This window comes from Bos javanicus, chromosome 22 (assembly GCF_032452875.1).
Source record: "Bos javanicus breed banteng chromosome 22, ARS-OSU_banteng_1.0, whole genome shotgun sequence".
Classification (NCBI taxonomy): Eukaryota; Metazoa; Chordata; class Mammalia; order Artiodactyla; family Bovidae; genus Bos; species Bos javanicus.
This window is the reverse complement of record NC_083889.1, coordinates 52,546,049-52,571,606: the sequence shown is the minus strand read 5'-3', so window position 1 is coordinate 52,571,606 and position 25,558 is coordinate 52,546,049. Positions and strand designations below refer to the sequence as shown.

The following is a 25,558-nucleotide window of genomic DNA, read 5'->3' as shown; positions in this document are numbered from 1 at the left end:
TCACCTCAGTGATGTCCCCCTTTGATGGGGACTCCCTCTAGGACCCAAGCCCAGTGGCAGGGGGCGTGGTGGGGTCAGGGAACCCAGACAGCAGAAGAGCATGGCTGGGAAGTCACTTCTCGCCAGCCACAGGTACAAAGGCAAAGACAAGTGCCTTCTCTTGAGTGGCCTGTTAGCCTAAGTGCAGAGGCCCAGCACCAGAGAGGGGGCAGGTCTACTTCCTTTGCTCGGAAATGCAGTGGTAAGATGCCTAGGACCTGTGGGGAAGGCCTGGGATAAACTCCAATCTCAAGGATTAACCTTGGACTTCACACACTTAGGGCCACCATCTCCTTTCTCTCTCAGCACAACACTATAGACAAACACGCCAAGTTCTTTAATTGATTTTATTTTTTACATAAAAAGTTCAGTAAAAATTGGATAAAGTAAAGTGATTTTAAGCAGTAAATCAATCTTATCAACATAGCACAAGGCTGGCCGAAACCACAAGGCAGCCTGCTTTGGAGTATTTACATGATAACAAATTAAACCTTGCAGGAGAACTTAAACCATCCTTACAAAGTCTTCTGTGATCCTAGCACATAGAGGCTTAAAAGCAAAACAAAAAACAAAACCCAGGAAAAAAACAAACAAATTATTTTCAATATATTCACATATACATTAAAATATAATACAGATGGTCAGGGTCGGGGATTGTGGGTGGGGATGCGCATAAGCCTGTGCGCTGACAGCACCGCCAAGGAGGAGACCCAGGTTGGAGTGGGGTCAGGCTGAGCAGGTCTCAGAAGGAAGGTCTCAAGGGCCTAACCCCTGGCCTCTGATGGCCTCTACCAACAGCTCACAACCAGGGACCACGTGTTGTAGATGGAGCTCAGTATTGTGGCTTTCAGTTTAATCCGCAGGTTTGAAGTCCCCAGGGTGTTGCGTCACCAGCAGCACACAGCCCTGACGGTGGGGTGGGGAAAGGGCCCACAGGATGTCTTCTCCCCACAGTCTCTCCTACCAGCTTGCCGGGCCTCCCACCCTGGCCCCGTAGGTCACTCTAACTCAGTGTCCTCTTTGGGTTTGTAAACAGCCCCAAACTTCTGCATGTACTTCTTAATGTACTCCTTGGTTTTGTGTTTCACATTCTCATTGCACTCCAGGTCCTCGGGGTTCTTACAGTACTTCAGCTCCTTATTCATAACGCCATGAGTCAGCTGTCCAGGACACAGAAAGAGACCACAGGCCACCAATCAGAGTGGAAATGATTCAAGGGGGAAGGCAGTCTTCTGCCCCAGGACCCTTCTCAGTGAAACTAGGAGGTGAATTAGACGCAGGGAGGTTGGGGCAGGCTGGTGCTGAGGTCATCAGAAACAGGAAGCTCAGCTGTTAGAGAACCACTACCCTCCAGGAGGGTCGCCTCCCTTCCCAAATCTTCCCCTTATGTTCCTGGGTCTCCAGCCTGGGCATGTGGCAAGGAAACCCTTTTATGATGAAAGGGACCTTTTTAGAAGGTCTAGTGTGCCGAGAACGTTGTCAGACCACAAGCAGGGGAGAATACCTTGCGAGCTAGGTGTTTGAAGTCTTCGGTTGTGGTAATTCTTCCCACTTTGCAGTCAGGTTTCCGGTAAGGGTTCAGGCACTGGACGATAAACTGGGACATCTGCAGGCAGGGGGAAAAGAAGGCAAGAACGTTGTACTGAGGAAATGCAGAAAGGCAGCAAGCAGAGCCAGCCCGTCCTTCCCTTTCCCTTACTCGGGCTGGCTGGTGTGGGTAGAAGGAGTCTAGTATGCCAGCGGGACAAGAGATAAGGATCGGGGTAGCCCCAAGAGAGACAGGGCTCCCTCGGATGGGCTGGGCAATGGAGGGACAGAAAAGCAGGACTCCACGCTGAACCTCATGGTAGCCCCAGGTTTCAGCTAAGAAGTCTCCTGTCCTTCTCATAAAGAGACTGTAGCTAAATTCTCTGGCTCCTGCAGGCAGGGCAGAAAGGGCCTTTCTGTGCTGCCAGGAGGCTCAGTAACCCCAGGAATGCAGGTGTTTTGTTACTGAAGACTGCTTAGATTCTGTAAGTGTTGCACTTCATGGGATTTATACACATCAGTGTAAAGCAGATGGATGGTCGCATGTTAGAGCAACTGGTTGGAGACGATCTGGGATAAGACCCCGGTCACTACACAACTTCCCAAGTCCTCCTGAGCTGTCTCTAGTGTCTGTCCTAGCCCGTAGCTCTCAAGAGTGATCTAGGCGCAGGACCTCTAGAAGCATCTGGGGCACTAAGCCACAAATTTGACTCCCGAGGACAAAGGGAGCGAGGCGGTGAGTCACTTCATCAAGGAGCACCATGAACAGGGTCTACCCATTCCTGAAAGTGAGCTGTCAGACACTCAAACGACAAGGCTGTGTCACCAGGTTGGCACTAAATAAACAGCTGCTAGCTGGCTGAGCTGAAACGCCTGCCGATCATTTTACACGGTGACAGTGAAACACTAAGGTTTATCCTTGAGGAAGGCTTTTGATCAACAGTTTTTCTGTGGTCTTCTGCTTCCATACTTTCCCTTCAATCTGTTTCCCTGAGTACAACAGGGGATTTCACTATTCCCAGCTTAAAATCATGCAGTGGTTCCCTGTAGTTCAGTATGAAGCAGCACAATACTGTTCAGCTTCATCTTCCCCCACCCCCGCCACACCCTGAGCCACAGCCCCCAGAGTCCAGGAAAGGGATGCCGCCTTCTGCCTGCATTGCATATCCGGTCAATCCCGACCTCTGACTCAAGAGCCCTTCCTCACACCCTGAGTAGTGACCTCCGAGCCCCATCACTTCTTTGCAGGTCTGCTTCCTCCAATGGACTATGAGCCCCTTCAATGAATGAAGACTAGAGTTTAGAATCTGGATGCCCCGAGGCAGGAAAGGTTAGTGTTCTGAGAACTGGAAACATATACTTCTAACAGCATATAGAGGAGCTGCTTTTTCTCCATCACCACCAAAAGAGCCATCATGGGGATCGGGACTCTGAGCCAGAAGGCCCAAGTTCAAGTCTTCTGTCTAGAGCCTGTATTCTCTGAACCTCAAGAGCTCCTCCACAAGCAGAAGAGAAATGACAATTCTGGTGCTTCTACCTTGAGTGCTGTTGTGGGGGTAAAATGATACAATGGACATGAAAGCGCTTATTATCCAGCTGCGAAGGACCATACCCACGTGTCACCAAACAACAACTACACAGTCCAGTCACAGAAGCAAGGGAACACCCAAAGGCAGGGCCACCCAGTACTGCAAACAGCTGTGCCTACTTTGGACAAGAAGGAATGGGGCTCAAGTTTAAGTTTTCCAAGCTTAGTACCCACATCCCAGCCAACCTTACCTCTTTTCTGAATACTTCTTTGCTTTTCTTAGCCAGCTCACTGGAGGTGTCTGCTTCTGCTGTCTTAGGCTTTTTTGAGGTCTAGAAATGGTAAAGAAAACACCACGGTGCAAGGATGAGAGGTCAGGTCAGTGATGTCCCCAGATGGGATACCCAACTCTTGGTATTATTTATAGGATCCTAACGGGACACAACCTGGAGTCAGCCGAGCTGTTGTTACCACTCTCACTTCATGTCTAAATCCAGCCATCTGGCTCCAGCCTCATTTCTATAAAGCAAGTTCTAATTCTCTATCCTAAGAGAAAGTAGATCTTGGGTATAGCTGGTAACCCTTTGTTTCCGGGTCACCTCTGCAAGGGAGTGTGCTGTGTGACTTGGACCACTCAGGTCCCTGTTGTGAGATGCAGCACCCCACATTGCGAAGTTAGCCCCAGGCTCACCAGCTCCACCTCTCCCATCTCTTGACATCCCAGGACTCTGGGACAAAGGCAGAATGCGCTGCCCACCCGATCGTGGTCCAAATACCATGCTCCGCATCCTAGTCTCCTAGACTGTAGGAGACAGTCTCAGCATGCAGGAGAGGCTCCTTCAAGGTTGGTAGCCTCAGTCCAGGAATGGAAAGACTGAAGAGGTATCAAGGTACTAGGGGTGGGAAGGGGAGGAGATGAGAGTTATCCAAGTCACTGACCAGATGACTAGATTCAAAGACAGAAGATCCTCAGTCTCAAGATGCTGAAATGATGACACACTTAGGAATACTTCCCTCCAGCACTGCGAGCGGGGAAGCTGCCAGTCCCTGCCCCCCACCCCCCACCCCAATCAGGCACTGCAGAGAGGGAAGGGGCTGGCAGCCCTGGCATTCAGAGCCTCCGCTGGGCAAGGCCATTTTCCCACATTTTAGATCACTGCCAGTCATCAGCCCCTTCCTAGAAGCGTACTTGTCCATGGAAAAGATTATGAGCGTCCCCCTTCGAATACCACTCGCTTCAGGTGGATGCAGGAGCTGCAGTTGGCATTACAGGTACTTCAGGGTTTAGCTGGCTGCTTACAGCACAGTTTTTTCTAGTCCCAGCCTATCACCAGTTCTGATTCCTCTTTTTCAGTATGAAGGTACTGGTGATGAAGGGACAGTTCAACCCCTTCTGCTCTGGACTGGCTCCAGAGAAAGGTGGCACACCCCCTGGCTTCTGTAAATCAGCTTTCTCTGACTTGTTATAAATGCTTTGCATATTTTCCCCTTTTCTACTTTCTGTGGCTGTGGGACCAGGAAAGGGAGGGCAGGGTAGAAAGAACACACAGATTCAACCTCTGGTTTCAGGAAACAAAACGCAAATTTTCAAATGTTTTGCTTTGAGATTTTGTGGTTATTTTTTTCTAGCAGTAGAGAGTATAGGTGTGCTCCACAATAAGACCTCACGTAGCAAGGGATCAACTACACCCTGAGTAAGCCAAGATAATTTCATCACACCCTAAGCTATTCTCTTGTGGATCTCGGAAATGAGTAGCAACAGCAGTAAGTACAGAAAACCCCTCAAGGTATAACAACTACCTCAAGGCTCTGGGTCCTATAGAGGAGGCCAGGCTCTCAGTGAGGGCACTGTGTAAACAGGCACGTCCTGCTTCCCTCTGAATGGGGTATGTGTTCAGAAAGCAAAATAATTCCAGTGCATTTCTAATTTAATCTCTGACTTGGTGAGGCTGCAGGGCTTTAAAACCAATTACTGAGCACAATGTCCTGAGCTCTGTCTAGGAGCCTGGTCCAGAAGAAGTTGAGCTATCAGAAACACTGCATGTGATTCAACCTAAATTCTGCAACACACCAACCTGTACATGCCGATTCAAAGGTTAAGAAAGAAACATCCTTGAAAACAATACAAAACTCAATATATTGTTTTGAAGTTCCTGCCACCTTTGATAACAAAAAGAGCAAAAGAACTTCGGTTCTAGACCAGGCACTATATACCAAAAAGAGGGGTTGGGGGAGGAGGGCAGGAAGTGGGGATACAGGAACAAATTGTTTCCACAGCACTTTCAACAAACAGGGGCTGTTCCTGGCCTTTTTCATATCCACTTGTGTCCTTAGCCCCAAGTGATGCCTCTCAGATGCCTTTGCATGAATCTTCAACATCTCCATTCTGAGTTCCTCACTTTGCCTAAACTATTACAATACTCCTCAATCTGGGTTCCACTGCTGCCAACCTCATTTTTTCAAATGGGCCTGTTTCACTCAGGGGACACACTTGACTGCCGGACTCACTGCTTTAAAAGTATCCATGGCTTTTAATCATACAATAATCACACTGGGAGGACACCAAGATCTTAGACCATTAACATCTGATATACTTTTCCATATTTTTGTCTGGCTCACTACCCAATATGTACCCAAACTCTCACCATAATCAATTATTTGTATTGTTCTCTTTCTCTCTCTATATGCTCTGTCTTGTACTGACTTTATACTTTGCAAAAACTACTTTATTTGCCCAGAATTCTCTTTCCTGCTCAGCTTAGCTATAGGTCAACTCATGTTTTCTATGACATATCACTGGTGCATTTTCTTAAGACCATTAACCACTGTATTCCTATAGCATTCTGTACATTCTTCAACTACAGCAATTATCCCATTGTATTTCAAGTTTATAGATGTGGCTATTTTCTTAGACTGAACTTCATGAAGACTAGTACTCAGATTTATTTTTCCTTCTATGTGTAATACCTCATGAATTAATGAAAATTTACAATATTATGGTCTTCACTTCCAAGGGCTTTAAAATCGAAATGAAGACCCTAAAGATGGGGGGAAAAAAAAAGAACAGAATAAACACATGCCCCACAGGCATCCTTCTGAGATGCTGGGTGAAAACAGCAGGACACCGGTGAGGAAGGTGAGATCCAAATAAGTTCCTGGTTATCATACAGTCAGATCAGGTCCCCATGACAGAGACTAAGGCTTGTGCAGGACATGCGGGTTTGATCCCTGGGTCAGGAAGATCCTCTTGGAGAAGGAAATGGCAACCCACTCCAGTATTCTTGCCTGGGGAATCCCATGGACAGAGGAGCCTGGCGGGCCGCAGTCCACGGGGTCGCAGTCGGATACGACTGAGCGCACAGGCACCTGCCTCTATGAGAACTCTCCCACGGAAACTTCACGCACTACTGGCAGATGCACAGTGACGTAGCAACTCGAGAAAACAGCTGGGCAGCTGCTTAAGAACTCATACGCACATATTAACATTGTCTAATCGACCTAGCAATTCCACTCCTAGGTATCTACCCAAGAGAAATGAAAATGCATGTCCAAAGACTTGTACACCACTGTTCATATACCATTATTCATAACAGTCAAAGAGTGAAAACAACCCAGATGTCCATCAATTGGTGAATGGACAAATAAAATGTGGCACATCTAATATAAAGGGATATTAGTCAATGCGAAAAAGAAACAGGCTACCAAGCCATGAAAAAGCATCGGAGAACCTTAAATGTATACTGCTAAGTGAATGAAGTGAATCTGAAAAGGCTACAGAGTCCAAATATATGACATCTTATAAAAGGCAAAACTGGAGAACAGTAAAAAGCTCAGAGGTTGTGGTGGATGGGGACGGGGGATGGGGAGGGAGGACACGATGAAGAGGGGAGCACAGAGGACTTTCAACACAGTGAGACCACGCAGTGCACTCTAACAGGGGACACACGCCTCTACACGCTTGTCCAACCCACGGAAGTACCAAGAACCCGGAGGCAGACTGCAGACTGAGTAATAACGATGTACCAATGTAGATTCGATTGCGATAAACGCACCACACCCTGGCAGGCTGTTACAGTGGAGGACGCTGTGCATGTGTGGTGACGGGAGATGTATGGAAACTCTATACTCTCAGTTCAACGCTGATAGCAACCTAAAACTACTCTGAAAAATAAAATCTACCAAGAAAATAAGAGTTACGATAAGGACCTTTTCAGACAAACAGAAACAAGAGAACTCATCACCACTAGACCTGAAATACTCGAAATATTACAGGAAATTCTTCAGACTAAAGGAATGCTAACTATAACACTGAACAAAGAAAAACATATCCCTCAAAGTGAATAAAAATAAAATGAGCTATGGATTTGTTTCCACTTTAATTCTCTCTCACTCCAATTCCTTCCCTACTTTTCTCTCTCATGTTTCTCCACTGACCTAACTAGTTGCTGCTGCTGCTGCTAAGTCACTTCATTTGTGTCCGACTCTGTGCAACCTCATGGACAGCAGCCCACCAGGCTCCTCTGGCCACAGGATTTTCTAGGCAAGAATACTGGAGTGGGTTGCCATTTCCTTCTCTGGACCTAACTAGTTAAGTGCCTCTTATTTTCAAAATTAAATACTATTCAAATCTTAGAACACAAATATATTATCTTTGATTTCATTCAAGACACCACCTCCTTGGAGACAATGAGTCCTGTTCCAAGTGAAAAAGGATAAAGTTGTTAATTCAGTTGCTGAGAGTCACACTGATTTTACATGACCTCTAATCCTAATTCAACTGGAAGCTTGGAGCATCCCCTCAGCTGTAGCAAGTACAACTGTCTCTAAATATTATCAAAAGTCTCCTGAGGAGCAAAACTGCTCCTAGTTGAGAACCCCTGCATTAAAAAGCTAACAGTATTTATCTCCAGAGCGGGACTATGACGAAATGGGAGCAATAGAAAGAAATTAAGGGTTTTATGTTTTGTTCTACCATACCTACTCTGCCCTGTGTGGATCCCCTACCACCTCCGAGAATGTTTCACATGCCTAATTCTCCAGGACAATAAGGAAAACAGAATTCCAAGATAACGTGGCTAATGGTACTAAAAAATGACAAGACAAAGACTCCCAAATGACCAGGAAACAAGTAAGCCACACTCACCTTCATGGGATTTTCATCATATGTTGGGGTTCCCAAGTCCATCTCAGCTTCATGCTCAAGGCTGGCATCATCTCCTGGGCTTTCCCAAGTAGGAGGATCCCACTGAGTCTGCCTAGAAGAAGGTAAGAACAGCTATGCTGTCATGGCCAGAAAACAGAGGACTCTGGCATAGGTATCTCTGCTCATATACTCATAAAAATATAACATGCAATGAAACACAGAGTAGGTCAGCTCCATGAGAGGGACATTCTTCCCAACAGCAATAACTCTATCCCAGAGACATGTTGTTTAGGCCACTGTATTTCTATAGCCAACGTTGTGGCAACGTTTACTAAGTATCAAAGACAACAGTAAAACCAAATATTCTGTCTGGCTCTCATCTGGCTCTTAATGTCCTACAAATAGGATTCAACAAAGGCTAAGGAAAGTACATGCAGTAGGCGCCTGCCTACGCCACCCTTTTGCAGGTGAAGAGATCAATCATAACTGTACCTAGCATGTACGTGGAGGAAAAGAAAATGAATCACAACACCCTCTTCACAATCCTTGATTCATGTGAGAAAACTCTTTCCTGCTTTAGGAGTCTTCTTGTTTGTATTATTAATAATAGTTTTGCTCCTCTGGTTTGATGATTGACAAAATGGAAAAGATGTGATGAACAGGTTAAAAACTTGTGCCTTCTGCTAAAAATAGTCTCAACTGACTACAAAAAAAAAAAAAGAAAAAGAAAGAGTTCAACCATGTTAACTCTTTGCATGTTGTTTTCTTTTTTCTTTTGGCTGCACTGCAAAGCTTGCAGGGATCTTAGTTCTCCAACCAGGGATTGAACCCTGGGATCCTGGGCTAGAGTCCTAACTACTGGATTGCCAGGAAATTACCTCACTGCATGTTTATGGTTGTTTTGAAGGTAAGCAGGCAAAAGTGGCTTTGTTTTTGTTAAAAAACCTAGATCTGTAAAGTAACAAGTAGAATTAAGGAAACTCATATTCAGGAGTCAGAAGTCAGTTGTCACAAGAAATGCTGTTAAGGGGAATCACTTAAAATGTCAAAAGCCTCCAAGAAGCTAGCAACATGCCTGACAGGTCTATCCTGTCGTTACAGTCTTGTGCTTTTCTCCCACAGCAATTTTTAGTCAGCAACATTAAAAGCATTTGATGTAAATCAGTTCTGTAGATGATTATGAAAGTATCTCTATCCGACAGAATTAATTTAAAAAAAAAGGGCTCAAGATTTCTATTGTAATCAAAGAACCACATGGAGTTGTGGGTTTTATTATGGGAATTAAACAGAGAGGGAGGTATTATGCTCTTAGGTGCTAGCTGAAGAAAAGCTAGAAAAGTGCAGACATAAATAAGAAATACAATTCTTTTTTTCCTGGAAAAAAGTGGTAAAGTTTGCTTTGGTATTGGGAAAAAAACAAAGTCCTGATAAAATTTGCAGGCACTGATTTTTAAAGTCACAACACTTTCAGTCAGCAGTATAACAAGAGCTTGTTTTATAAAGATATTTTTACAGAAGTAATGAAGACCTAAGTAGAAAGGGAAAATACTTGAGTGTATGAAATTTTTCATTTCCTTCTGTCACAAGACGTTACCAACAAGAACTTGCAATATTCTTGGATTAAGAGATCTAACGATGCTAACAGAAAATTGTAGATGCCCCAAAAAAGCAATTCACAAAAGATAAAAATGGTCAATAATCTAATGAAGACTTTCCATCTCAAAAATAAAAGAACTGAAAATGAAAGTAAGATTTCTTATCTACTTTCTTACATGAGTTAAAAAACCTACATGAAAAAAAAGGCATCTTTGTATATACATTATGTGGGAGGCAAAACTAGTATGATTTTTTTTCTTTAAATGATAAGCTGACAATACATGTTAATTTAAAATGTATATCACTTTTGACCAAATATTTTGCCTCTAAGAACCTGCCTGAAGAAGGCAGTAATTATTAGCGTCTGTAAGAATGTCTAGCTTTAGAGCTATATATAAAATAGTAAAAATCCATCCATCGGAATAGGTTAAATAAAATTTGGTATAGTCAGACAGAAGAGCAGGGGTTAGGGGAACTTCTATAAAGGATCTGTGACCTTGTGGACCAAATGATCTCTTTCACAACTAGTCTACCGTGACTGGAGGATGAGAGCAGCTGTAGATAATTCCTAAATAAATGGGTGTGTTCCAAATAACTTTATCTGCCAAAACAAGTAGCCCATGGGCTGGGCATAGTCAACTGACCCCTACAACACATAAGCAAGTATTAAAAATACTGTAGTTTTATATTAATGGATAAGGGAAGTTCTATAAATAGACTGGTAAATAAAGCAGATGACAAAACACACACCCCAACAACTTACATTATATACCAATGTATACAGAACACATATATATTCACATAAAGCTATCTGCCTAAAATATATTTTTAAATTCTAAGAATAAGATAAATCAGGTTTTTTTATATACAGCAGGGGTCAAACTATGACTCACGAACCATATTAAGTTTACTCAGAACAAAGACACGCCCATTCATTTATGTACTGTCTATGGCTGCTTACGCAACAACAGAAGAATTGAATAGTTGTGACAAAGACTGTTAGGCATGTAAAGCCTAAAATACTTATTCTCAGGCTTTTTACAGAAAAGGTCTGCCCGTGACCCGAGAAATCTACTACGCTAGATGAAGTTACTACCATTTTTTAAAAAGATTCCTTAATTTTCTTCAAGAGTCTTGCATATTAAAAACACCAGAATGTTAACAAAAAAGGACAGAAGTCTAACATATGTTCCAACATTTATGATGTGTTTCTGGAAAGCCAGCAGCCCTCAAGCACAGTTAACAGCTAGTGACGAGTCTATAAACATAAAACCCCCCTCGTGGAGGCAGCTTCTTTGACCAACTGAAAGCCAACGTGGGGGTGCCAGCAGCTTTTCTTACCTGGTGACCACATGGTAGTAGTAAATCTTTCCTTCTGGGTCTCGGGCTGTCTTCCAGTTGGGAGGTAAGACAATGGTTTTTGGTTTGGGAGGAGATGGGGGTGGTAAATCCAGGAGATTATTTGTCACAACCATTTCAGGCTAAAAAGAAAGACACATAAAAGGTCTTGATCAGTTGATCAGTGACATTCCTTTTTTTTTTTTTTTCCTTTCACTTTTCAGCTACACCACATGGCTTGTAGGATCTTAGTTCCCTAACCAGGGATCAAATCTGCACCCCCTGCACTGGGAACACGGGGCCTTAACTGCTGGACTGCCAGGGAAGTCCCGGTGACATTTCTTTTAATTTGGCTGAAAAGGACAAAAGTAGTTACCTTAAGCAGTATGTTTCAATAAAAACATTACATGTATTCTTAAAAAAAAAAGACAGAAGGGTACAAGCTGGGGAATGATCAGAGATGGTTCACATGAAGAGCTTTTAGTAATCTATCAGAAAATTTAGAGCAGGCTCCAAGTTCACTATCCAATGCATCATATTTAAAAATATTCAGCAGCTCATTAGAACAATATTTTTTGATCTTAAAAAAAACCAATGCTAAATGGCATATAACCAACTCCAGGGTACTGATTAGCTGAATGGACTTAGGACATAAACACATGTGATAGAATGTTAACATTTATCCATTATTTATTTTCTATGTTTGAAATCTCATATTTACATTTTAAAAATATAGAAATGGGTGACCAGGTTGGTGGTTTTTTTTCCTCCAGTTTAAAAATTATTTTCTAAACAAATAGCTTTTAAAAATTTAATGCTACATTATGAAAAAACAGAAAAACTTCAGGCTCCTCTGTCCATGGGATTCTCCAAGGCAAGAATACTAGATCAAGTGGCCAAGCCCTCCTCCAGGGGATCTTCCCAACCCAGGGATCGAACCTGTGGTGTCTCCTGCATCTTCTGCACTGCAGGAGGATTTCTTCACCGCTGGGCCACCCGGAAGCCCAAAAACTTTATAATCACTGTTATAAACTGAATTCTGCCTCTCTCAAATTCGTATGAAGCCCCAACCCCCAATGTGACTGTATCTGGAGACAGGGCCCTTAAATAGGTAATTAAAGTTAAATGAGGTCATAAGAATGGGGCCCTAAGCCAACAGGTGTTACTGATGACAGTTTTATCAACTAAAATATTTCTTACTGGCTGTAAGGGCTGGGGCTGCCCTGGTGCAACTATTGTAGTCACGGCTGCGGTTGGCTGTACCACCACTCCTTGTGGGTGAGCTGTGAAAATCTGTTGTCCCTGGATGTACTGAAGACTTGGCTGGGCATAACTCTAAAAGATAAAATTAAGAAATTCACAATTCATACATTTCTAGCTCTAATAAAGCTGTATCTGACTTCAAGTTGACATAGATGTTGACTGGAAGAAACATCCATTAACTTTTTTAAAGTTTCAATGTGAGTATTTTACTACAAATTTGTAAAACAATCTTTTGTAAAAAGCTAAGAAAATTGACAGCCAAAACCCAATAATGCCCATTCTCTTACCAGCTGTATTTAGCACTGTAACATTAATTCTAAGCCAAACACGAAAGGAAAACCACACATACAAAACTAAGCGTAAGAACGTCCAGTGCAGTGATATTTATAATTCTGAAAAAGAACTTTCAATTTAAACAACTACTCCAGGAAAACGGATAAACAATAACCTTACAAGCAAATGTATTATATAGTCATCAAAACACATACAAAAAATACAGAGTAATTTGGAAAAATGGCTAAGAATCATGTTACACAGAAAAACATGATAAAAAGCGTCCAAATTCAAAATACTTAAAATATATAAACGTGGTAAAAGAGATCATAAAAAATGAAGGCAGTTAATACAGTTTAGGTTTTCATAATCAAAGCAGGACACTTTAAAAAGGGAAATAAAAAAAGCAGGATACTTTGTCATAGTCTTCTGAGCAAAATTTTGGTACAGCTTCATCATACACAAAAAAAACTAACAAGTAAAAATTACTTATTTGACTTCAATACTAAGTATGTCTACAGGAAACATGTCAGGGAGTCTCTGCCATCACAACAATTCACCTTTAAGGGGTGATGAGGAATGATGGGAGGGACACAGGAATGTGATGAAGATGATGCCTTAAAACAGTCTTCTTTTTTAGAAAAGCTTAAAATGTGTTGGTTTTACAAAAGATTTTTTAAGACTTGATTAAAAACCACAAAAATAGTCACCTTCCCTCCCCCAATCCCTCTGGGGGAAACCAGCTGGAATACTGTCAGCAGTCCTATTTAGGGTGGAGTAAGGAACCAAGAGCAGCTAACAACATGTGAGTGAGCTTGAAAGTAAATGTTCCATCCTCTGTCGAGCCTTCAGATCACTATGGCCCTGCTTAACAGCTTGACTGTAATTCTATCAAAGACTCTGAGCCAGAACCATCCAGCAAAAGTGCTTCTGAATTCCTGACCCACAGAAACTATGAGATAATTACTTATTGTCTTAAGCTGTTAAATACTTGTGACAAAACAGATAATTAGTATATTCAAAATTAGCAGCCTAAAAGTGCTCAAAGGCAGGACACCCACCTTCACCAGATTTACAGAAAAGAGGGTTTCCAAAATTAGTTACCTGCACAATTGGTGGAGTTGTCTGTGAATAGGGTGATGTCACACCATAGACAGTTGGACAAGCCTGTCCTTGGTAATATATGGTTGCTTGAGACTGTGCAGGAGAGTACTGCTGCTGTACGCTCACGGATTGTTGGTTTGAATCCCAAACACTGTAATTCTGTCCTTGGACTGGGCCTGGGGCTGGCACTGGCAAGACAGTGACATTGGAGTCTTGGTGTACCACACCGTCACTCTGGGCCACATACTGTGAACTGGAAACTTCCACAGGGGCTGCCACATGTGGCACCACTGGCACAGGTGGAGGGGCAGCAAGGGGTTCTGTAGAATGTCCCACCAAGGGCTGAGAGTGATCATAAGCAGCAGGAGAACACACAGGGTCCATGCTGGGTGTGGGGAGGAGCACCTTTCCAGCATTCGGATTGCTGGGATCCACATAGGCCTGCATGGGATAACCTGGTGGGTAGCCGGCAAAGGGGTGATGAGGGGCATTGTAGCCAAGAGAGTCATAGGGCAGTGGAGACGTCATTCCCAGGTTCTGCATCTGCTGCTGTTGTTTCTGAGCCTCCCGCTGAGCGACCTCTTGCTCAAACAACTTCCGACGCTCCTCTGTAGAAAGTTTATTTCGATCTTTAATTCGTACTTTCTTTTTAGAAGTTGGTGTATCATATCTAGAAAGAAAACAATAAAGCACCACAAGAAGTATTTCCCTAAATCAGAGACATAACCAAAGCACTAGTAAATGTTATGTCACTCAACGCTAAACCAATAACCACACCAACTCCAATTTGGCACTGGCTAAATATCATACAAAAAAAAACACCCCATGATAAATATGAGTAGAAATCAATTACCAAGATAAAAAATGCTTTCATTCTATGATTTGCATTGAAGGTATTACTAGCACAGTAACACGAACAAGGCGTAAGAATTAGAAAGGAAAACCAAAACAAATTCGTATGACAGACTGTTGACAAGGACAGAAAAGGAGAGGGTGGGGCATAATGGGCAAAAAAAATCTACACTATTTAAATTAGTAAGAATTTCATATGCTTAACAAACATACGATCAACATATGCAATGGTCAACTGCATATCTGAACACTAAAACCAAACTGAATATGTAACAAAAGGTATGTTTCTCAGAAATAAATACACCAAAAGATGTGTATTTTTTAAGTTTTCCTAAAGAAAACTATAAACAATTAAAAACATTAACAAAAAACTTTACAAAAATATTAAAGAATACCTAACGAGACAGAGAATATGCAAATACTCAAAGCAGATTCTAAGGAAGAATAAATGTGAGAAAAAGACAGGAACATCCCAGAAGATCAAGTAAGGATCTGTCCTACTTGCTATCAAGACTTAAATATAAGACAGGCATAGGAGCCTCGTCACAGATCCTCCCATATGTGAAGACCTGTTGGGAGAGAGGCGGTACTGCAGATCATTGGGAAAAAGAGGAACTTTCAGAAGTAAATGATAATGGGGCAACTGGGTATTCACTTAGAAAAAAATGAGACCAGGTCCCTACAGTAAAATATATACAAAAATTAATTCCCAATGGATTAAGAACTTAAATCTCATTTTTAAAAAAAAGTACACACACACAGAATCACCTTAAAAGTAGGGAAGAATTTCTTAAAATATTGTAAACGTTGACTATAAAAGAAACATACAATACTATGATATATTCAATAACATCATAATTAATACATCCTGAATATTTAAATACACAGAAAGAATCAAAACATAAGTCATAAACTAGGGAAATATACTTGCAGAATATTTAGAATATAGAAAAAGAACCCCTAGAACTTAAAAAGACAAAATTTAATGAACACATAATAAAAAAATTGACAACTCCATTACATAACTACTGCATCTCAATTTTTTTTTAAGTATATTTAATTTAAAAAGAACTTGTGAACAAATGTTTTCTAGTTCCCAGGAGGTGATCATGGGGCCTGTTTTTCTACCAGCAGGACAAAGACAGCCTCTGCCACAGGGATCAAACATTTTGAACAAGTATGGCACAAGAGTCACTAGAAACAAAAGTTCTGACTTTTGTTTAGAAGAATTACTATTATCTTTGAAAGGTTATCTCCCATCAACCGATACAACCCTTTAAAGAACAAATCTTTGGCTCCTCAAATAGCACTTAAATGTTATGAAGTCGAAGCCATTCAAGTAACAAAAATCTATTAGTCTTTACAATATTATTACTGTCAAAAGACACTATCTCAATATCCATGAATACTTTTATTATAAAAGCCCATGTTGCCCCCAATCAGAAGTGTGTTGCTTGGGCTCTCAAAAAATGACTTGCTCGAGACAGAGAATAACTCACAGAAGCCACTTACCTGTCATCTGGCCTTTTGGTTCCCCGCTCATAGGCAGAAGAAGGTGGTGAGAGGGAGCCCCTTCGTTTCCTTTTCTCTTTAATTTGAGTTTGTTTGTCTGGGTCTCTCTCTCTCGACCTGTTAGGAGTCTTTGGGGCAACTGTTTGATCTCTGAAGCCTACAGCATCCCTTCCTCGTTCGGTTACTAAGGGAAAAGGGTTTTAAAAAAATTTACTTGAAGACTTTTCTCCACATGATAGTGTATAACTGTATAATAAAATTTCTATCCAACAAATGGATCAATGGACTCTCCTTCACATACCCAGTCCTGAAGTTGGATGAAACACAAGGTCTTGTATGCTTGTGTGCTTTACTCCCTAAAAGACTCTTCCAAGAATGCCCTTTTCTACCTTTTTCCACCAAAGTCTCAGTTCAAGCTTTCATCATTTCTAATAAGTTCTGTGGAACACATACATGCACGATGTTCCTGATACCTTTAATAAGGCTTTTCGATTCAAAATGCAAAAGCCTTCCACTGCCCTTATAATGCCGCATATTTACAATTTGTAGAACAGCCTGGTAGGCTAAAGCATGACCACCTCAATAGAAAAGTCTCTTACTAAAAAAAAAAAAAATTGGCAGTAACTAAGAAAGTTATCAAAGCCAAAGAGCTACATCTCAAAAAAACAAATGCCAGCTTGCTCCTCAAAGATGGAAGCTAACCTTCTTCACTCAGTCTCTAGAATGGTTCTCACCCTCTTCCACTGCCACTGCTCCAAAACCTGCCCTAAAGTACTACTCAGAAGCATTAGTATCTGCTTTCACTTTGATCTGCCCAATGACTATTTCCTCCTTCAAATCTAGGTTCCTTTCCCTTGTGTTAATTTCCTTAAAATGTGGCTATTTCTTCACTATATATGTGTAAAATAAGAAAAGGAATCATAGCAGTAGTATATATTTTGACTCTGTACCTTTGAATATGTGAAGCAAAGAAATCATCTTACATATAGAAGCTGATTTCCTCATATTTTAAAATGAGGAAAAAGCTAGACTACATATTTCCCAAAGTATTTCACAATTCTTCTGAATGTTAACAGCTCTAAGCTTTTTAATTGCTTGACACTGAGGGGTAACACAGGAAATCAATGGGCTTCCCTTGTGGTTCTGATGGTAAAGAATCGGCCTTCAATGCAGGAGACCCGGGTTCAGTCCCTGGGTCAGGAAGATCCCTGGAGAAGGGAATGGCAAACCACTCCAGTACTCTTGCCTGGAAAATTCCATGCACAGAGGAGCCTGGCAGGCTACAGTCCTTGGGGTTGCAAAGTCAGACATGACTGAGCGACTAACACTTTCACTTCACCTTTTTCATGCACAAAATATCTCTGAATACCTACTCGTGCTCTCCTTTTCAGTTTGACTTTTCTTCGGAATTCGATATACCTCCTGCAAAAACACAAACCAAAAGAAGGGTTATTAGTGATGAGTGGAAGCGATAATTGCTTTGATTTCACACTGGCAAAAAAGAAATGGGGAGGAATAGTCTGGTATTTAATTATTCTTCAAAAATTTACTTATATTTGGCTTTAAATAAGAATAGATCCTGGTCCCTTAAAAAATATATAACACAAATACATATTTATTTTTAAACATCTACCAGGCTTGCATGACCTCATTAGCCAAGGAGCAGATTAAGTAACTAGGGCATTATTTCTGGCAGAAATACACCTCCTGAAAAATCTTAATTTCCATAAACTGTCTGCATATAAAATGAAGTCATCTATAGTTTCTTTCTACTGAGAGTATTCATATGAACAATTGGAACATCTCACTTGCCATCACTACTTATAGAAAGAAAAGGTTAGGAATAACAGCTTCACATCTCAGAAAAATTACATGTGTAAAGATAATTCCTGCTTTTCAGTATATTTTCCTACAAATACAGAATCAATGTAGCTAATGGCTAAATGTAATTTACTCTTACACTCCTGCTGTTATTTTTAAAAAGAAAAGTTTTGGATCATTGTGGCTCTTCAAATACCATCTAATATTCTATCAAGATTCTTCTTGAGAAATATAAACTAAGTCTTGAGGTAACTTTTCTTGCTGTATGAACCTAGAGCCTAGAAATGAACCTGTTTCCTGAAAATCTCTCTCTGTTTTAAGTCCATCAAGCAGCTCTTAGACACATTCTTCCTTATCCAGTCACCTGGTTGAGTGGGCAACAGCACACCCACACATTCTCAACAGTACATCATATAAAACCCTTGCTATAGAGTCTTTTTGAAATACTGACCACATACAAGGTGACCTGGTAATCCCATTTTTTTAAGGAACTGTACTCCAAGGAAAATCTTTCTACATGATTTTTGGTTCTAACAACATCTGAGGAAAATGGAAATAACCCATATATCACACAACTGAAGAAAGGTCAAGATATAATATTCAGCTGCCATTAAAAATGCCAAAGTGGACTATACACATACATGGCAATCTATAAGAATATAGATTTTTAAGAGAACCCTTTAATAATACTCCATGCATGCTGACAAATTATCTAATATAAAGATGATGACATTATTGAATGTGCACTTATCCTGTGTGCCAGGTGTCATGCCAAGCATTTCAAACACATAATCTTATTTGAGTTTCAAAACAACTCTCATAGTTTGTTATCTCCATTTTACAAATGGGAAAACTTACTTAAAAAGTTTAGCAACTGATGCTTTCAGAGCACTTTTGCTTTGACTCCAGAGTACATCTGTCCATATGACGAAGTGGCATATTCTGGAAAGGAGTGCCGTTTTGTGGATTTATGCACAAATGTAGTAAAAATCCACCATCCACCTAGCCTTTCCTAGGTAGGATTTCCACTAGAGCTGCGATTCTCAACTCTGGCAGCATGATTAGATCACTCCAGGAAACTTATAGATGTACTATCCCAAACAAACTGAACCTAAAATTCTGGGAATGAGTCCCAGGCATCTGTATTTTTTAGAAGCTCCCCAGATGATTCTGAAGTCCAGAGAAGATTAACAACCACTGAACTACTGGCTTCTCTTAACAGGCCTCACTCATTTCTTCCTCATAAGGGAGAATCTGACAAAAGAACTATGTTTATATCCTCAGTTCAGTGCCATCTAGGCTCTTCCTCCTCTTGGGCTGCATCTGCCTAGAGAAGACCACATTCCAACCTATCCCTCTTCCTTGACTAAGTTACCTACTACCGATAGGTCATTTTCTTCCAATAGTTTCAAAAAGTACACATGGGAAATTTATTGGCAAAGCACTCCAGCACATTCTTTTTTTTTTTTTTTAAACACATTTCAAATGAACTCACAGAATAGACTGTAGAAAAAGGATTAAAACAAAATTACAAAACTTTGTAAGATTACTTTTTCTGGAAAGTATAAAAATTTAGCACTGATGAGACTGTTCTTTAGCTAAACAAGACTTTGAGAACAAAATACTTTACAATGAGAGTATAATTAAATTTTACCTTTTATTATATAGATATCAGATTATATATTCTGTAATAACAGATTTTTTTTTTTTTTAACAACTAAGACTATTTTTCCCTGTTAGCAAGTACAGACAGAATTGTGTAGTATGCATCAAACAAATCTTTCTTCCTAAATGATGGCAAGACTAAGAATAAAAAAGAGAAAGACTCTGAGCCAGGTGCCATTTTTACTGATGGAAGGGCACAAAAAAAGAAAATGTGAAAGCAAAGTTATGAGATATGGAGGCTAGAAGTTAAAGTGCCAACTCCAGGTAAAAGGAATTCTAGGAGAGAAGGAACTATTTTGAGAAATAATCAAGGTGATTTTTTTCAGGATTAAAGAAATATAAAATACTTCTGATTAAAAAGGCAAAGAACATCAAATGAAGCTGGGCAAGACTGAAGGCAGGAGAAGGGAACGGCAGAGGATGAAACAGTTGGATGGCATCACCAACTCAATGGACATGAGTTTGAGCAAACTCCAGGAGATGGTGAAGGACAGGGAAGTCTGGAGTGCTGCAGTCCATGGGGTCATAAAGAGCTGGACACAACTGAGCAACTGAACAACAAATCAAATAGGCAACAAAAAGATTATGACTTAGCAAGTCTGCATCTGGGTTTATCGCTGCCTTCTCCCCTCAATCTCATTCTGGCTCATTTTAAGATAGGTAGAAAACTGCATCCATACAATGGAGTATTATTCAGCCATAAAATGGAATTAACTACTGATACATGCTACAATGTGGATAAAGTCTGAAAACACTATGCTAGGTAAGAGCACTCAGACACAAAAAGCCACATATTTCATAATTCTATCTATCCTCTTTATCCAGAGATTCTGTATCTGCAAATTAACCAGCTCACTAACATTTATTTGTAATTCCGAAATTATGTTGAGAGAAAACTTCAACAACTCTTCCCCCGAAAAGATGAGTCAATTGGTGACGTTTTTGTTATACTTTTTCCAAACAATTAACTGATAACATGATGCAACACACTTACCCAAGATGTACATGAGAATCTTTTCATTATGTGAAATAATGAAATGAAACAATAAAATAATCTTTTCATTATTTTCTCTGAAAATGCTTCTTGTATACTAGTATCCTTGTGTATTTCTTTTCCAACTTCTTCAGTATTATTTTTACTAACTTCACCCCAAGGTCTGACCTGCAGCCTGGTTCTTTAAGTATCCCTTCAACCCCAGCTAAGAATGGCTTTGCACATTTTTAAAGGGAGGGAGAAAAGGGGAGAGAAAAAAGAAAGGGAAAGGGAAGAAAAATTCCTTTAAATTCAATCATGGATCATAGTTTGATCTTTGCAGCATTAAGGGAGAAAAGATACTTGAACAAAACACTAAAATGGTCATTTCTATGATTTAAGAACGGCTTCCCTGGTGGCTCAGATGGTAAAGAATCCACCTGCAATGCAGGAGACTTGGGTTCAATCCCTGGGTCAGGAAGATCCCCTGAGAAAGGAATGGCTACCCACTCCAGTATTCCTGCCTGAAGAATTCCATGGACAGAGGAGTCCATGGGGTCGCAAGGAGTTGGGCACAACTGAGTGACTAACACTTTGGGATTGAAGGAAGTCTGAAAAGTATTCAGCAAAGGTACATAACATGGGTTGTCCAGGAAGGCTATAGCAATCACTATTTTTGGATCAGAAAAAGGAGTGGAAAGAATGTAGGATTTAAATCAGAAGACCTGAATTAATTTTTTTTTTTTTAAGTTTTATTAAAGTATAAAGGAGATAGAGAAAGCTTCTGACATAGGCATCAGAAGGGGGCAGAAAGAGTACCCCCTGAATTAATTTTCTACTACGTTGCTTAAAGTTAAATTACAACTTCATAGGCATGTTTCTTTCCATTTTATAGTTGATAAAAACACCACCACTTACTTTATAGGGCTGTAAAGATTACATGACACTCATTCTAGTTTCTGACCACCCATCAAATAAAATATACATACTATGGATTCAAGCAGCAGTGTGGTACCACGGAAAAAGGACCTTCATCATTCAAATATTTCTGAAGTGCCAAACTACACACTACACTCTCTCAGTGCTCTGGGCAGACTCGAGTGGCCACGGCAGACCCAGTCCCTGCCTCCGCACAATGTGCAATTACGAAATGGTTATCTGCTGTGACTGGAAAGGATGTTATGAGAGCATAAAGGAAAGGCATAATACTCTATCTTCGAGGAAAAGGAATGACTTTCAGGGCAAAGGAGGAAACTTAAGTGAGAAGAGACATCTAAATAAAAGTCTTCTCAGAAATGAGTCAGAGAGTGTGTGTGTGTATGTGCATGGAACATTAGTAGTATCATCCCACTGGAAGATCAGAAACGCTTGCAGTGCGAATGTATAAATAAATAAGGACCAGATTATGCCATAGTATGCAAGCCTTGTTAAGAAAAATGGACTTAACTTTAACAATGTAATAAGGAACCATTTAAAAGTTTTCAGTACAACTTTGACATGAATGCAGGTATATTTCCAAAAGGATAACTCTGGAGACTGAATGTAGCACAGACTGGAGGGGCATAGAGTATCATTCACTATTCTTAAGTGGTAACATTATTACAACTATTATTACAAAGACACCATGATAAAAGTAACTCTTATTAAGATTAAAGAACAGTCTCTGCCATTGAAGATCTCATGGTCCTGTGAGGAGAAACAGGCATCTAAGCAAGCAATTTCAGAAACCTGGTAAATCTGCTACCACTGTACAGAAATACAGAAAAAGGAAGGCTGGATTAGAAAATCACCATTTGTTAAAAATCATAGTTGCACAAGATTCAGGCCAAATCAATGGGCGGATAAATTTCACAAAAAACAAAGTATTTGTAATTTCTAAAGGTGCTCCTATATGACACTTTTTTTTATACAGGAGAAAATAGAAACCTAGGAGACACCACCATAACCAAGCGATCAAAGTTGACAATGCCAGTAATGAGATAAATGAACCAAGCACAACTCCAGACAAAACCAAATTGAGGGGTATTCTAGAAAAATTTTAAAGTATTCAAAAATGTGAAAATTGTAAAAGACAAAGATTGAGGAACTATTTCAGATTAAAGGATACTAAAGAGATAAAAATGTAATACTTGATCTCAGGTTACATTCTGAATCACAACTTTTTTTTTCTATAGAGAACAGCATGTGCACAACTGGCAAAATGTGAATGAGGCCTTTTTAAAAGATTAATAGTACTGTGCCACCGCAATTTGCTGATTTTGTAACACTGAAGTTATACAGAAGAATATCCTTGTATTTGGGAAATAAACATTTAAAAACATCTAGGCACAGTGGGCGTCAGATCTGTTAACTTACTCTTTAAAAGTTAAAAAAAAAAGAGAAAATAATGAGGTAAATTTGGTAAAATGCTAACATTGGGGAATCTGAATGAAAGGTTTAGAGGAATGTTTTACTGTTTTTAACTACATTTGTCACTGGAATGTGTATTACATGAAGAATACATAAAGAATAGTATTCCTTCAGTTTTCCTATAAATCTGAAATTACATCAGAATTAAAAGAACATTAAGGAAAATTTATATAGTCTCATTATGGTTATATATAAACTGGATTATACCAACTTATCTGTACTTGAAAAACTTCTTAAGTTTCTGACTAACTTGATCACGGTCCTCAGGGAAAAACAACATTCATTACAGGTATCTTCTAGCCCAGAGATTCCATACCGTATATAATCTTCTTCAGATAAGTCCTACATCCAAATCACTCAAAGTAACTTATCCTAAACAGAGTCAAGGCTTTTTTTAAAAAAAGTAACTTCACAGGCTATGGAAACATGATCATTAAGTCTTTAGGGAAACAGAATTAAGAGCTCACGTAAAAGAATAAACTGTCAAAATGACTTCATTCAAAATCGGAATGTTTAGAGCAGCCAGATTCTGTGTCACTCAGATCAGGTGTTGGCAAACTTTTTCTGTGAAGAACAACACAGTAAATATTTTAGGCTCTGTTGGCCATCCAGTCTGGTGCAACTAACTACTTAACCCTACCAGTGCAGTGCAAAAGCAGCCACAGACAGTATGTAAATAAATGAATTTGGCTTTGCTCTCCCTAAAACTTCATTTACAAAAAACAGCAGTGTGGCAGATTGAGCCAGCCCATAACTTAGATAAATTATCTGATAATAAAAAAACCCAGACTACTAATAAGTTTTAAACCGTGCTTGTCTTTTATCAAGTCAGATATTTATTACAAAAATTCAACACAGTGGTATCCAAAATAGTGCTCTTCGGGGGCAATTCTGAATTTTAATGAAAAGGATAACTAATATTGATCCTTATGGATACAGAATAATCTTTACTAAGGATTTTGAAATTTATAGAAAATCAGGGCACATCATTCATTTTGAAATGTTGCACAGTAGACTTCACATGTAAAATTAGTTAGGAACCAAAATTCCAAGCAGTGACAAAACCTTTTTTTTGGCCGCAAGGCTAGTGGAATCTTAGTTCCTCGACTGGGGTTCAAACCAGGACCCTCAGTAGTGAAAGTACGGAGTCCTAATCACTGGACTGCCAGGGAATTCCCTCAAGCTCAAAACTTTCCAGTTAGGTAACTCTATATTATTTAAAACTTCTGTAGAGAGTTCGATGCTTAACTTTCTAGGAAAATAATGTTTAATTAAAGATGTTTTGAAGGACTTCTTTGGCAGTCCAGGGGTTAAGACTTCGCCTTCCAATGCAGAGGGTGTAGGCTCGATCCCTGGTTGGGGAACTAAGACCCCACATGCCTCTTGGCCAGAAAACCAAAACTTAAAAGATAAATAAATAAAGACAATGTCTTGAGATAAAGAAGATAATAAGGATGGTCTTTAAGAAAAGTCCACCTTATCACATATACAAAATGTTCCTTAAATCATCTAATCGAGGTAACTAACTACTCAAATTTCACCATAAAGAGACACACATCCTGTGATCTAAGTGTTCATAAAAGAGGCTCTGGAATCACTAGCCATCGCAGTCTCTCAGCTGTTTAACTGCAACTGATACCGCCAAATGCACAGGAACCTTACCTCTTCTTCTCATGATCCAAATGAATGAAGATTTTCCAGTCAAATTATAATTAATCATCACTTATAACCAGCTGTTTTGCCCTGTGAAGCGTAGGGTATATTTTCAGCACGAGGGGTGATGTACAAGAATTCCTTTTACAAACAGAAATATATGCACATGCCCCTGCTGAAAACGTTGCCCAGTTGATCTGCATGTGAAAATGAATACACGCTTATGTGTAGCAATGTGCTTAAGTGATGTTTCTTGTTGAGGTCTACTTTAGGAGTCAAAAATGTGTAAGCCTTGTGGAACCAAGGCAGTGGTCCTGTGTATAGAGGTATAGAAAAAGTAGCTCACTTAATCCTTTCTCGCCAGGAGTCGGGATTTTCCCAGAACGACATCCATTGTCGGCAATGGACGCACCAAAATAACGCCGGCGCCAGTGAGTTAACCACCTCTGTCCTCTTTTCACCTATTTTATTTTTCATGCATCATCCAACTTCCCAACCATCTTCCTGTTTCTTCACAGAATGCACGCTAGGTTCTTGTGTTTCTTCAGCACGAAGTTGGAAATGGAGTTGAGAAAAGGAGACACATGGTCAGCTGGTGATGTTAACAAGCTCCGTGCTGCCCTGAGAAGCTGGATGGAAAGGTTCAGGTTACAAGGGGGGTCATCATTAGGCCTGCGAGGACAAAGAGTCATTCCCGAAGCTCCACTCCCTTCCCTCCCACCCTCTTTCATTCCCTGGTGGTCCCTACTGTCTGCCTTCACAGCTAAAGGGCTAAGAAACCTGAGGCAACCTCTTTGAGTTCTTCACTCCATCCAGTACGTAGACAGGCCAAGTGGAACACACGTCCAGCAATGTTACAGTG

At 40.3% G+C, this 25,558-nt stretch overlaps 1 protein-coding gene and 1 long non-coding RNA gene across 4 annotated transcripts in view; one reads left to right on the top strand and one right to left on the bottom strand.

Moving 5' to 3' along the window:
• Nucleotides 1-372: 372 nt before the first annotated feature.
• The window catches only part of SETD2 (SET domain containing 2, histone lysine methyltransferase), an 82,999-nt gene continuing 57,813 nt past the window's right edge, over nucleotides 373-25,558 (bottom strand). The window contains exons 13-21 of one of the 3 annotated variants that reach the window (XM_061396975.1): nucleotides 17,549-17,597; nucleotides 16,176-16,359; nucleotides 13,812-14,481; nucleotides 12,372-12,506; nucleotides 11,175-11,314; nucleotides 8,238-8,349; nucleotides 3,346-3,426; nucleotides 1,544-1,645; nucleotides 373-1,199 (exon numbers count right to left, since the gene is read on the bottom strand). In XM_061396975.1, coding sequence (XP_061252959.1) covers nucleotides 1,038-1,199; nucleotides 1,544-1,645; nucleotides 3,346-3,426; nucleotides 8,238-8,349; nucleotides 11,175-11,314; nucleotides 12,372-12,506; nucleotides 13,812-14,481; nucleotides 16,176-16,359; nucleotides 17,549-17,597 — 1,635 coding nt within the window. In that variant the 3' untranslated portion in view covers nucleotides 373-1,037. Of the gene's footprint in view, nucleotides 1,200-1,543; nucleotides 1,646-3,345; nucleotides 3,427-8,237; nucleotides 8,350-11,174; nucleotides 11,315-12,371; nucleotides 12,507-13,811; nucleotides 14,482-16,175; nucleotides 16,360-17,548; nucleotides 17,598-25,108; nucleotides 25,326-25,558 lie in introns of those variants that run through there. The other 2 variants (XR_009732550.1, XR_009732551.1) reach the window with 2 other exon arrangements.
• LOC133235453 (uncharacterized) lies at nucleotides 8,348-24,019 on the top strand. The gene is made up of 2 exons (XR_009732556.1): nucleotides 8,348-9,144; nucleotides 11,396-24,019. It is a non-coding gene; the product is annotated as an uncharacterized LOC133235453 (long non-coding RNA).